Source organism: Ursus arctos, unplaced genomic scaffold (assembly GCF_023065955.2).
Source record: "Ursus arctos isolate Adak ecotype North America unplaced genomic scaffold, UrsArc2.0 scaffold_22, whole genome shotgun sequence".
In the NCBI taxonomy this organism is placed as follows: Eukaryota; Metazoa; Chordata; class Mammalia; order Carnivora; family Ursidae; genus Ursus; species Ursus arctos.
This window is the reverse complement of record NW_026622897.1, coordinates 55,719,663-55,732,289: the sequence shown is the minus strand read 5'-3', so window position 1 is coordinate 55,732,289 and position 12,627 is coordinate 55,719,663. Positions and strand designations below refer to the sequence as shown.

The 12,627-nt window shown below is 41.3% G+C and overlaps 1 protein-coding gene across 3 annotated transcripts in view; it reads left to right on the top strand.

The window, feature by feature from the left end:
• RNF121 (ring finger protein 121) overlaps nucleotides 1-12,627 on the top strand; it is a 77,789-nt gene that overhangs the window by 22,175 nt on the left and 42,987 nt on the right. For all 3 annotated transcript variants that reach the window (XM_026517992.4, XM_044390910.3, XM_057317045.1), the window contains exons 2-3: nucleotides 7,360-7,397; nucleotides 10,496-10,637. In XM_026517992.4, coding sequence (XP_026373777.1) covers nucleotides 7,360-7,397; nucleotides 10,496-10,637 — 180 coding nt within the window. The remainder of the gene's footprint in view (nucleotides 1-7,359; nucleotides 7,398-10,495; nucleotides 10,638-12,627) is intronic.

Here is a 12,627-nt window from a genome sequence, read left to right as displayed (position 1 = left end):
TAGGTTAAGAAAAATTACATAAATGTATGAATAGATACAGAAAAGCTTTTGACAAAATCCCATGCCCATTTAAGATAAAAAATTCTCAGAAAACTAGGAATAGAGGAACTTCCTCAACTTGATAAAGAATATCTACAGGGGTGCCTGAGTGGCTCAGTCAGTTAAGCGTCTGCCTTCAGCTCAGGTCATGATCCCGGGGTCCTGGGATCGAGCCCCACATAGGGCTCCCTGCTTGGCAGGAGTCTGCTTCTCCTTCTCACTCTCTGTGCACACTCGCTCTATCTCTCTCTCAAATAAAATCTTAAAAAAAAGAATATCTACAAAAAATTACAGGTAATATCATCCTTGATGGTGAGAAGTTTGAAGCTTTCCCACTAAACTTAGGAACAAGGTAAGGACGTCCACTTTCACACCATGCTTTTCAGCATCATACTGCGGAAATCCTAATTAATGTAGTAAGAAAAGAAAAGGGACTAATATACAGATTTGGAAGGAAGAAATAAAAACATCTTTATTCATAGATGACATAATTATCTATGTAGAAAATCCAAAAAATATCAACAAAAAACCTCCTGGAACTACTGTTCGATTATAGCAAAATTTCAGGATAATGTAAATCTAACAAGGTTAATAAAAAAAAGCCAGTTGCATCCTATATATCAGCAATGAACAAGTGGAATTTGAAATTAAAAACACAATATCATTTACTTTAGCTCCATAGAAGTGACATATAGCATGAATACTAATAAAAATCTAGCAAAATGTTTGTAAGATCTATATGAGGAAAACTATAAAGCTCTGATCAAAATATTAAAGAACTGGGGTTCCTGCGTGGCTCAGTCAGTTAAGTGTCCCACTCTTGGCTTCAGCTCAGATCACGATCTCAGGGTCCTGAGATTGAGCCCTGCATTGGGCTCTGTGCTCACCGCAGAGTCTGCTTGGGATTCTCTCCCCTCCCCCACACTCCCCTCCTCTTCCTCTCTTGCTTGTGCTACTTGCTCTCTGTCTCTCAAATAAATAAATAAAATCTTTAAAAACATATTAAAGGAGAACTAATTAAATGGAGCGATATTCCATGTTCAGGTATAGGAAGACTCAATGTCGTCAACAAGTCAGTGCTTCCCAACTCGAATTATAAATGTAGTGCAACGCCAGTCAGAATCCTAGCAGGTTATGTTGTGGATATTGACAAACTGATTCTAAACTTTAAATGGAGAGGCAAAATACCCAGAATAGCCAATACAGTATTGCAGGAGAAGAACAAACTAAACACACTATTACCATACAATCCAGTAATTGTGCTCCTGGTGTTCCCCCATAAGAGTTGAAAATCTATGTCTACATAGAGACCTGCACACAGATGTTTATAGCAGCTCTATTCACCGTTGCCAAATGTTGGGGGTAATCAAGATGTCCTTCAGTAGGTAAGTGGGTAAATGGTGGTACATCCAGACAATGGAATATCTTTGTGAGTATTATTCACTAAGAAGAAATGAGTGGTCAAACCATGAGAAGACACAGAGGAATCTTAAATGCGTATTACTAAGTCAAAGAAGCCAGTGTAAAGAGGCTACATATGATTTTAACTATATGACATTCTAGAGAAGTCAAAACCGTAGAGACAGTAAAAAGATAAGTGTTTGGTAGGGGTTGGGGGGATAGAGGGATAAATAAGCAGAGCACAGAGGATTTTTAGGACAGTGAAGTTACTCTGTATGATATCCGAGTGTTGCGTACATCTCTATATACATTATACAGCTGCCCAAACCGGTAGGCTGTATAACTTTAATAATGAACTTTAAGGTAAACTATGAACTTTGGGTGAAATGTTGTGTCAGGGTAGGTTCATCAGTTGGAACAAATATACTACTGTGGTGGGGGATGTCGATAATGGGGGGGGGGCTCTGCATATTTGCATGCAGGGGACATAAGGGCAATCTCTGTATTTTCCATTGAGTTTTGCTGTGAGCCTAAAACTGATCTAAAACAGTCTATTTTTTAAAAAATGGACAAAGGATCTGAATAAACTTTTCTCCAAAGAAGATATATAAATGGCCAATAAGCATATGAAAAGGTGCTCAGCATCATTATCCTTCAGGGAAGTGCAAAATTGAAAATACACTGCAATACCATTTCCCACCCTCTTGGATGCTTTTATCAAGAAGAGAATAACAAGTATTGTTGAGGATGTGGAGAAATTGGAACTTTCATACAGTGCTGACGGGAATGTAAAATGGTGCAGCTGCTGTGAAAAACAGTTCGGCAGTTCCTCAAAAGGTTAAGCATAGAGTTACCATATGACCCAACAGTTTTCACTCCTAGGTATATATACTCAAGAGAAATGAAAACATGTCTACCCGAAGACTTGTAGACGAATGTTCATAACAGCATTATTTGTGATAGTTAGGAAGTATAAGCAACCCAAATGTCCAGTAACTGATGAGTGGTTAGCTGTAATGTGGTATGTCCATACAGTGCAGTATTATTTGGAAATAAGAAGGAATGACGTCCACTACATGCTACAACCTGATGAACATTGAAAACATTATGCTAAGTGAAAGAAGCCTGTCACGAAAGACCACATAGTAATAGTATGATCCCATTTAGGTGAAACATCTAGAATAGGCAGTCTGTAGATAGAGACAAAGTAAATTAGTGGTTTCTTGGGCTGGGGGAGGGTGGAGAGGGATTACTGACTGGTATGAGGTTTCTTTCTGGGGTGGTAAAATGTTCTAAACTTACAAGTGGTGGCGGCACAACTCTGAATATACTAAAAAGCACTGAGTAGTACACTTTAAATGGGTGAATTTTATGGTATGTGAATTAGATCTCAGTACAGCTGTTATTAAAAGAATCAGGTGCACAGAAGTATGATTGTAGGACAAGTGAAGGTGAGTGCTGGCGTGCAGTGGCAGTGCTTCTCAGACTTGAATGGGCATACGGATTACCTGCCTATCTTATTGAGTATAGATTCTGCTTCAGGAGGTCTGGGGTAGAATCCGAGTTTCTCTGTTTCTTAATAAGCTCTCAGGGTGCTGATGCTGCTGGGCTATGGCCATGCTTAGGAAGGCAGTGAAGGATGTTTGTTTCTTCAGTGAATGGAGTCAGTCTAAAGAGTGTTTGAGCCAGGAGGATTTGGCCAGCATTTTGTAGGAAGGCATAATGTAGTTTGGTGGAAGGGCGGGGCTTAATGGACAAAGTAACCAGCCTGTGTAAAGACTCAAAGACCACAGAGTATCCAATATTTGTTGGTACAAGAGGCCTGTTGCTGGGTTACAGGGGTGGGTCCCTGAATCTTTTGTACCTGAGCATTTTCCGTTTTTACGAAATTTTCTCTTGCTTTCTGCCTGACATTCTTTATTAAACTTCTTTCAAATCTGGGCTTAGGTAGGTGGGTACTACTAAGGGCCTTGTGAGCTTCTAGGAGGGGAGTGGTTGGTTGGCGAGAAGACATTCTATGTGGGTCTTGGGAGTTGGATATGAACCCATCAATCAGTAACCGTGCCTGGAGAGCGTCCTTAATTAGCTACCTGAGCTCTTGACAGGGCACAATCAGACCGACTTACTGCTTGGACCCAGATGAATAACTCCTTAACGAGGGAGCAACTAAAGGTGTATTTCCAGATGGTACAGTTTAAATATAGCTATAGTTTTACAGCTTTCCTTATTTTTCCACTTGTGCTAGAAGACCAGCATGGATGTAGTTTAAAGAATCGTTTAGCTCAGGAGGCAAATACTAAAGCCAATCATGTCTCTACTCTTCGCATTCATAGTACTCCATGAAGTGCTAAACAGTCCTCTAAGCCCACGGCTAGTCTCAGCCTTAGTGCTTGCCCTTCTGAGGTGTTTTCCCTGAGGCTCTGATAGCAGTGCTGTCCTGTGCTTCATCAACATTCGGTTCCACAGCCCCTCCTGGCACTTTATAAAGTGCTTCCACTCTCCCAGGAGGAAAGGCAATGAAATCACTTGGTCGCCTTGAATTTTCTTACCCTCACAGCCCCACAAGTCAGAAGTCTTATTCTCTATTTTCTAGACGGAGAGACTAAGGTATAGAGAGTAGCAAGCTTGACCAATATCATGGAGAGGCACCCCCATGGCTGACCCAGTTCTTTGGATCTTCCTTAGTTTTCCCTTAAATGGAGTCGTCTTGCTTCTTTAAAGATGCAGTTATGTTGTTTCTTTTTGTTTTGACATGTAGTTTTTAAACATGATTTTCTGGGTGCCTCCTGGTGTCAAATGAATACTTCTTTCCCAGATACTTATTAAGTATTTTAAGTGTTTATTTACACTCCTATTTAAGCATCTCCAGGCGGGGTGCTGGTTTGTCAGCATACTTATTATCGTATTGGAGAGAATACTGTTCAATTCTTCTAATACTCACTGAGTGCTTTGTATATGCTCAGCTCTGTTCTGTTCTCCTTGAAGTACACAAAGCAGTATATTCTTGGCTCTGTGGGATCTTCCATGTTTATGGGATGGAAGCAAGATAAACATAAGCAGGCCAGGACTAGGGTGAAGCAAACAAGGCACTAGGGTGCAAACTTGAAGGAGGCACTCACTTCAGGGTCATGCACGTGGAGGGTCAGTACTTGACAATGAGTGCCTCCTTAAATTTTGAGCCCTAGGTCTCTTGGCTTACCCCCACCTTCCTTAGTCCTGGTCCTGGCCTTGAGAAGCAGTTGTATCAGGCCACCTGAGTGGCTCACTTGGTTAAACTTCTGCCTTAGGCTCAGGTCATGATCCCAGGGTCCTGGGATCGAGCCCCACATCAGGCTCCCTGCTCAGCAGGGAACTTGCTTCTTCCTCTCCCTCTGCCTACCCCTCTTCCTGCTTACACTTTTTCTCTCTGTGTCAAATAAATAAAATCTTAAAAAAAAAAAGTTACATCACTTGGAAGTCACATCTAAGATAACATAAGACTGAATGACTGGTATGGAACAGTGCTTCTCAGATTTAACGTGCAAATGAATCATCTGGAGACCTTATTGAAAGGAGGATTTTGATTCAGTGGGTCTGGAGTGATGCCCGAGATTCTGCATTTCTAACAAGCACCCAGACAATGCTGATACTAGTCTTTGTGGCACACTTTGAGTAAGGAGAAAAATCCATGCTTCTGAAAAGCAGTGGGCCCAATTCACTAAGCTAGGGAATCAGAGCAGGGTTCTTCAGGGAAGGTAAAATTGCAGCTGGGTTCTCAAAGGACAAGTTGGGTTTGCATGGGATATAAGAGAGGGAAACATTGCAAGCTGAGGGAAGAATATGCAAAGGCCCAGAGACAGGAATGAGTCCCATGTGTTTTGAGACAGTGAACAGACTGGCTTGGCAAGACACAGGTCCAAGTTGGAAAAAAAGGAAAAGAGTTTTGATAGGTAGCATGAAACCTGTATTGGATGGTTTATTTAGAAATGTGGTCCTGGGCGCCTGGGTGGCTCAGTCGGTTAAGCGTCCGACTCTTGATTTTGGCTCAGGTCATGATCTCAGGGTCCTGGGATCAAGCCCCTCATTGGGCTCTGTGCTTAGTGGGAAGTTTACCTGTCTCCCTCTCTCTTTGCCCCTCCCCCACTTGCTCACGCACACACGCTCTCTCTCTCTCTCTTTTTCTTTCAAATAAATAAATCAATCTTGAAAGAAAGAAAGAAATGTGGTCCTTAATTGTCAGCAAGGGTCCCACCCAGATGGGCATTTCCATTTCTTATATCCACTTGTCCTGGGATATTCTGGGACCTCTGTTATTCTAGGGAAATGAAGACCTGAGCTAGGACACCTGAACACATTCTATGAGGCATTGTGTGAAGTAGGAAAAGGGAGGGGCTGGTTGACTTCATTACCCTGGGCAAAGCCTTGAGATATTCTTTTTTTCTTTTCTTCTTTCGTTCGTTCCTTCTTCCTTCCTTCCTTCCTTCCTTCCTTCCTTCCTTCCTTCCTCCCTCCTTCCCTCCCTCCCTCCCTCCCCCTCTCTCTCTCTCTTTTCTCTCTTTTCTTTCTTTTCTTTTCTTTTCTTTTCTTTTCTTTTCTTTTCTTTTCATAACTTAGCCGGGACATGTAAAAATCAGAAAGCCCTCCCTAACTAGGGCACACACATACAGGATGCCTGGTAAATATGTGCTGATTTGACTCAGTAGGAGAGTTCTGCCCATTTTACTTCAAACATTCTGTGTAAAGTACTTTTTTGAAGTTGTTATAGGTACAGTGGGAAATTGGGCCTTGAACATCATAAGTACTAAAGGAATATTTGTTGATTGATATGTTTGAAGCCTTGTCTCTCTTCTCTACATGAAGAAACATTTTCAGCTCAGGTCAGTGTAAGAATGTATGAATGTAATGTTTTTGACTTACGTACTGACACTTGGGTATGCATTTGTATGGCTGGAAGGAAGTAGAAGACTTAAGTCCTGAACTCAAAGAGTTTAGTAGTATTCTTGAGCAGTGGTTTTCAACTGGAGCCAATTTTCATCCCACGGGGGACATTTTACAATGTCTGTAAACATTGTTGCTTCTGTGGAGATGCTTTTGGCATCTAGCGGGTAGAGGCCAGGGACGCTGCTAAAACATCCTACAATGTACAGAGAGCTCCCCACCTCACCAGAGAATTAGCCAGTCCCAAATATCCCTAGTGCCAAGGTGGAGAAACCCTGCACTAATGGACAAGACTAACAAATAGAACCAGAACTTTGAAGTTGGAAGGTCATACTGCTAGTTAATAGCACAGCAGGGACTAATGCTAAGTTCTCCCTAGTCTAATGTGCTGCCTGCTGCCATGGGGCCATTTAGAATCAGATGGCATGTGACAGAATATTTTATCTAGCTTCACCTCCCACTAATCCTAATTGATACTTTTTGCTCTAGCCATACTCATTTATTTGTATGCTATGCAACTTTATTCCTTCATCTTTATGTTAGTTCCTTTGTCTAGAACATATTTCTCTCATTTCTTCCATCTGGATGATATTTCACATCTCCTCCAGGAAATCTTTGCCAGTCTATAACACTGCAAATTGGATCAGAAGCCACTTCTTTATTCTTCCATAGCTAGTCCTCAGCATATAATAAAGATATTTTCTGTATATCTGTGTGACTTCTTGACTAGGCTGTGGGCATCTCAGGAGTAGGTTTCCTCTCCCGTCCTCATTGCCTAGCATAGACATGCAATATACTGTCGGTCATAGACATGAGATAAAGTAAGTGGTTAGAGAAGGGAGAGATCAGTGAGAAGTAAGTATTGAGGAAGGCTTCATAAAGATTGTGACACTTGAAGCTTCTCATAATTCTTTGAAGATAATGATGAATGTATGAGCACCTTATATCGGGCAGGCACAGTTCTAAGACAATGATGGATTTTTTGGTGATGTTTTTCTACAGGTTGATATGTCAGACCTCTCCCCAGAGGAGCAATGGAGGTAAGTGTGACAGTGTGGGCCCCTCAGGCTGGGAACTGTAAATTAATCCTACTAATAGAGTTGTATATCTACCCTTTTGCTTCCTTGTCTGAGGGGAAGCCATGACTCTTACTAGTAGGAGAGGTCATTTGGGATCTTTGCCAGTCCTTGGGTCACTCCTGGGTAGCTCCTTCAGTCCTGGGGAGTAAATAGGTAATTGCACCAAATTATTTATCTGGGTTTAAATACTATTCTGCCATTTCCTAGCTGTGTTATCTTGGGGAAGTTACTTGATTTCTTACGACCTTAGTTTCCCCAGTTTGCACAGTGAAGGGTACAACAGTACCTACACCTCATAGAGTTGTTGTGAGGACTAATATATGTGAAATTCTTAGAACAATGCCTGGCATGTGGTAAGCTTCCAGTAAGTCTTACCTGCTTTGCAGATGACTATCCTCATTAACTTCATCATCATCCACGAAACAGAGCAGAGAGCTCTGGCTGAAAAGTGGGAATAGTGTCTTCTGTTCTCAACTCTGCTACCAACTTGCTTTGTAACCGGAGTGAGTCAACAGTCAACAAATACCTCATTATCATGATTACTCCTCAGAGAGCCTTCAGGGTGTTTGCCCCACAAGGTAGCTGACCAGTGAGCTGAAATCAACCATGTAAACTTGATTAATAGTGCAAAAAACCCCTTTCAATTAGCTTATAAAAATAGAGAATGGCAAAGATACCAACTTATATGACAAACCCAGCAAGATTTTAGAAAACTTTAAGCTTAATATGTACCAGTTGTGTACCTCAGCTATCAAAACATTCCAAAATTAGGAAGATGTTCATAGAAATATACTATCTGCTTTAGGGAGGTGACGGTGCCACTGTGCTTCACTGAGCCCACAGCGATTTTGTTGTAAACACTGCATATTAAGAAGACCTTCAGTTAGATAACATCTAGAAGAAGGCAACCAGGATTAATGATTTCCACATTATGTTATATGACTAGCATTTAAAAGATCTAGAACTGTTAGGGGCGCCTGGGTGGCTCAATTGTTAAGCGTCTGCCTTCAGCTCAGGTCATGATCCCAGGGTCCTGGGATTGAGCCCTGCGTTGGGCTCCCTGCTCAGCGGGGAGCCTGCTTCTCCCTCTCCCCCTGCTTGTGTTCCCTCTCTCGCTGTGTCTCTCTCTGTCAAATAAATAAAAATCTTAAAAAATAAAAGATCTAGAACTGTTAGCCTAAAAGGGCACAAAAAAGTAGTGGTGGTAGAAAGAGGATTGTTTTTGTTTTTGTTCTTTAAAAATAAGATCATATAAATCTTTGCAAGAGCAGCATTGGGAAAGAAGAGCGAGTATGTCCTTTCTTGTTCCAGAGTATAAAATTAGGTCCAGTGGACCGAAGCTAAAGAAAAATAGATTTTGTCTTGTTATCAGAGACATTTTTAATAATTGTGGTATATCGAGAGGTAGTGAGCTCCTGCCCTTAAAGTATTGAAGTTTTATTCCTTTTTTAGCACACGTATATACCTACAATGTGCCAGATGCATGGTTCTCTAATTACTCTAAGAGGCATATGTTCTCAGCCAGTGGAAGTATTCAAACAAAGATTGTAAAGATAATGTTTGCATTGGTGGGGACCTGAACTAGAGTTGTTATTCTCTGGTCTTTTCTCCATATTTCTTAGATTTTTTTTTTGTTGTGTACATCCATTCAGTCATATACTGTCTGAGAATAAGAAATTTATCTGTTATCTTTATAACTCGCCACAGTCCTTAGGTTTTTAAAGTGTCCTTTGCCCTTTTAGTTTAGCTTGTCCTCACAACAACCCTATGAGGGAAGCAGCAAAGATATGGACTCCTCGTGGCAGATGAAGAAATTGTGATGTAGAGATGTGAATTTTCTTGGCCAAGGCCACATGGATGTCTGAACCTAATTTTCTGACTCCCGCTCATATTATTTTTTTGTCAGATTCTCCCACCCTGGGTGAGTTGTTGTAAGATGAACCCTGAGGTGCTGTGGCTGGCTGCTGACATTTGGCTGCCTGTTCCCCCCACCATGTTTCCTCCCTAATATTTTATTGTGAAAAATCTCAGAAAAGTTGAAAGAATTATACAGTAAACACCTTTAGGCCCACCACCAAGATTTTACAGTTAACTTTTCACTATATTTGCTTTATCATTTATCTGTCTGTAATTCATCCCACTGGGTTCATCTTACATAAAGTCTGTCATTGTCCTTGGGAACTCTATGAAGATACCATTTATGTTGTCCTATCCCTCTCCCTAATACCCCCAAGTATAGAGAATTGGCATAAAAGCTCCTGACTACAGGCTGTATTTGTATTTAATTTTCTAATTCCTCCCTCATTTCTCTCTGTTGACTGACTCTGACTCTATTCTTAGAGGAAGGTATAGGCCAAGGGAATCACTTGTTGCCAGTTCTCTGGACCAGAGAATGCCAGCCTTAGATTAAATAAGAGTTTCCAGTTGACTCTTCCTTAAGCTCTTGAGGAGACTATTTACCTGTAGATGCCGACGGTGAAGACACTGTTGGATTAGTATAAAGTGGAACCAGATTTTTCAGGCTTTAGCTAGTCTTAGACTAGGATCCCTAGTCACGACAGAGGGTAGGACAAATAAAGCAAGACTTTAACCCTGGAATTAGTACACATCTGCAGTAGTACTTCTTTATTGGTGTCATAAATATCATTGACTAAGAGTATGAGACTTTATGGCTATATCCTTCTCTCTGGGTTACTTTCTCCTTCCAGTGACAGGTTGAATAGTAGGACTGAAATGGTCAGTGACGACAGGCTTCTCCTGGGTCCTCTTTCCTACAGGAGGAAAGCTGCTTTTGCTCTTGGGGGTGGACAGTAGACAACCCACCTTTAACTCCCAATAGCGGAGCTTCTGACTGAGGCCCATAGAGCCCCTGTTCCTTCCCCAAATGCCCGTTCTCCAGGGTGTGTGTTTTTCTAGATCCTAATTTGTATAGTACCCTGCAGCTGCAAAGCCCAAGAATATGTTCTGAGCTATGGACTGGTGGGATATCCCTGGAAAGCACGGCCCTTTTACAAGCACACTTTGCCTGACCTGCCTCACCTCATCTGTTTGACTTTCAGGGTTGAGCACGCACGCATGCATGCCAAGCACCGCGGCCATGAAGCCATGCACGCTGAAATGGTCCTCATCCTCATCGCTACTTTGGTGGTGGCCCAGCTGCTCCTGGTGCAGTGGAAACAGAGGCACCCCCGCTCCTACAATGTAAGCCACTGCCTCTCATTTCTTTTTCTGACAGTTGTCAAAAGACCCTTCCTAAGTATTCTAAGGTCCAGCCTAACTCAGGCTGCATATAGGCAGGGAATAGACAATGATAATAAATGTTATGTATGAATGGTGAATAGTGTATGGTGGGTGTGCATTTAAGAAGCAAGTGATTCAGGGGCGCCTGGGTGGCTCAGTCGTTAAGCGTCTGCCTTCGGCTCAGGGCGTGATCCCGGCGTTCTGGGATCGAGCCCCACGTCAGGCTCTTCCACTGGGAGCCTGCTTCTTCCTCTCCTACTCCCCCTGCTTGTGTTCCCTCTCTTGCTGGCTGTCTCTCTGTTGAATGAATAAATAAAATCTTAAAAAAAAAAAAAAAAAAAGCAAGTGATTCAGATGGTGAAAATAGGGATAGAACATGAGACTACTTTCATGGCCAGAAAAGATAGGTCTTCCCTCTTAAACATCTTGGGACAGATTCATGAAGGAGACGCTCATCAGGAACTATGCAAATAGAGGGAGAGGTGGTCGCCTTGTTGGGAAGACCAAGCGTCTAAATCTTACAGGTAGGATTTAGATTAATTAAAAAGAAAAAAAAGGCAACGACAGAGGAAATGAGGAACAAAACATATAAAACATACAGAAAACATAATAGGTAAATGGCAGAAGTAAATCCTTCCTTATTGGTAATTACTTTAAATGGGTTAAATTCTTCTATTAAAAGGCAGAGATTGGCAGATTGGTTAAAAAAAAAAAAAACCCATGAGAGACTCACTTTAGATACAAAGACACAGAGAATAAAAGTAAAAGGATGGAGAAAGATACGCCATGCACGTGATAATCAAAAGAGAGCAGGGGTGGCTATTAAATATCGAACCAATGAACTTTAAATCAAAAAAATTTACAAGAGACGACATTATATACTGATAAAAGGTTCAAACCAACAAGAAGATACTACAATTATAAACATAACTAAGGAAGGAACCCCAATATATGTGAAGCAAAAATTGGCAGAGTTGAAAAGGGATAGACAGTTCTACAATAATGGTTGCAGAGTTCAGAACCTTACTTTCACTAATGGATAGAACAACCGGATAGAATATCAATAGTTAATAGAGGACTTGAGCCACATTATAAACTAATTAGACCTAACAGACATAGACGGCACACACTACCCAACAACAGCAGAATACATACTCTTCTCAAGTGCACATGGACCGTTCTCTAGGATAGAACATATGTCAGGCCACAAAGCAAGTCTCAATAAGTTTGGGAAGATTGAAATCATAGATTCAGCCACACTGGATTAGGACATGACAGGTGTAGATTTTTTTTACAACTGTTAGTAGTTTTTAACCTTTACAGGATAACAACCCTTTTTTAACGTCAACTTGGCAAACACCTACGTGATAATACTTTGCATAGAATATACAAATGCATATATAGTAGTAATAATAGCTAACATTTATTGAATTCTCACTATGCCAGCCGCTGTTCTAAGCACTTCAGAAGTGTGGACTCAGCTAGTCCTTGTAATAATCCAGTAAGGTAATGTTTTCTCCACTTACAAAGGAGGAACTGAGACAGAAAGACTAAGTAATTTGCTCCAGTGATAAAACCATTATTTGAACCCAGACAGTTTTACTCCAGGGTTTTTAATCTTAATCCCTAACTGGTTCTTTTTCTCTAGTATATGCTTTTTCAGACTCTGGTTATATGCCCAGACATGCTCAGGGGTCTGTAGCCCATATGATGTGAACTGCTGCACTATCTCATTTAATCCTCCTAATAGCCCATCAGGTAAGTACTGCGAGCAAACTGAGGCCCAGAGAGTTGAGGCGTGAAGGGAATACTAATAGATAGAGTCAGGATTTGAACCCAGGTCTTCTGTTTCATATTTCATTATTTCTTTTGTACCATATGTTGCTCCTGGAAAGGGTTTTCCATCAAGGGAACAAGGGATAACCTAGAGCATAGAAGGAAGAGAGGATAA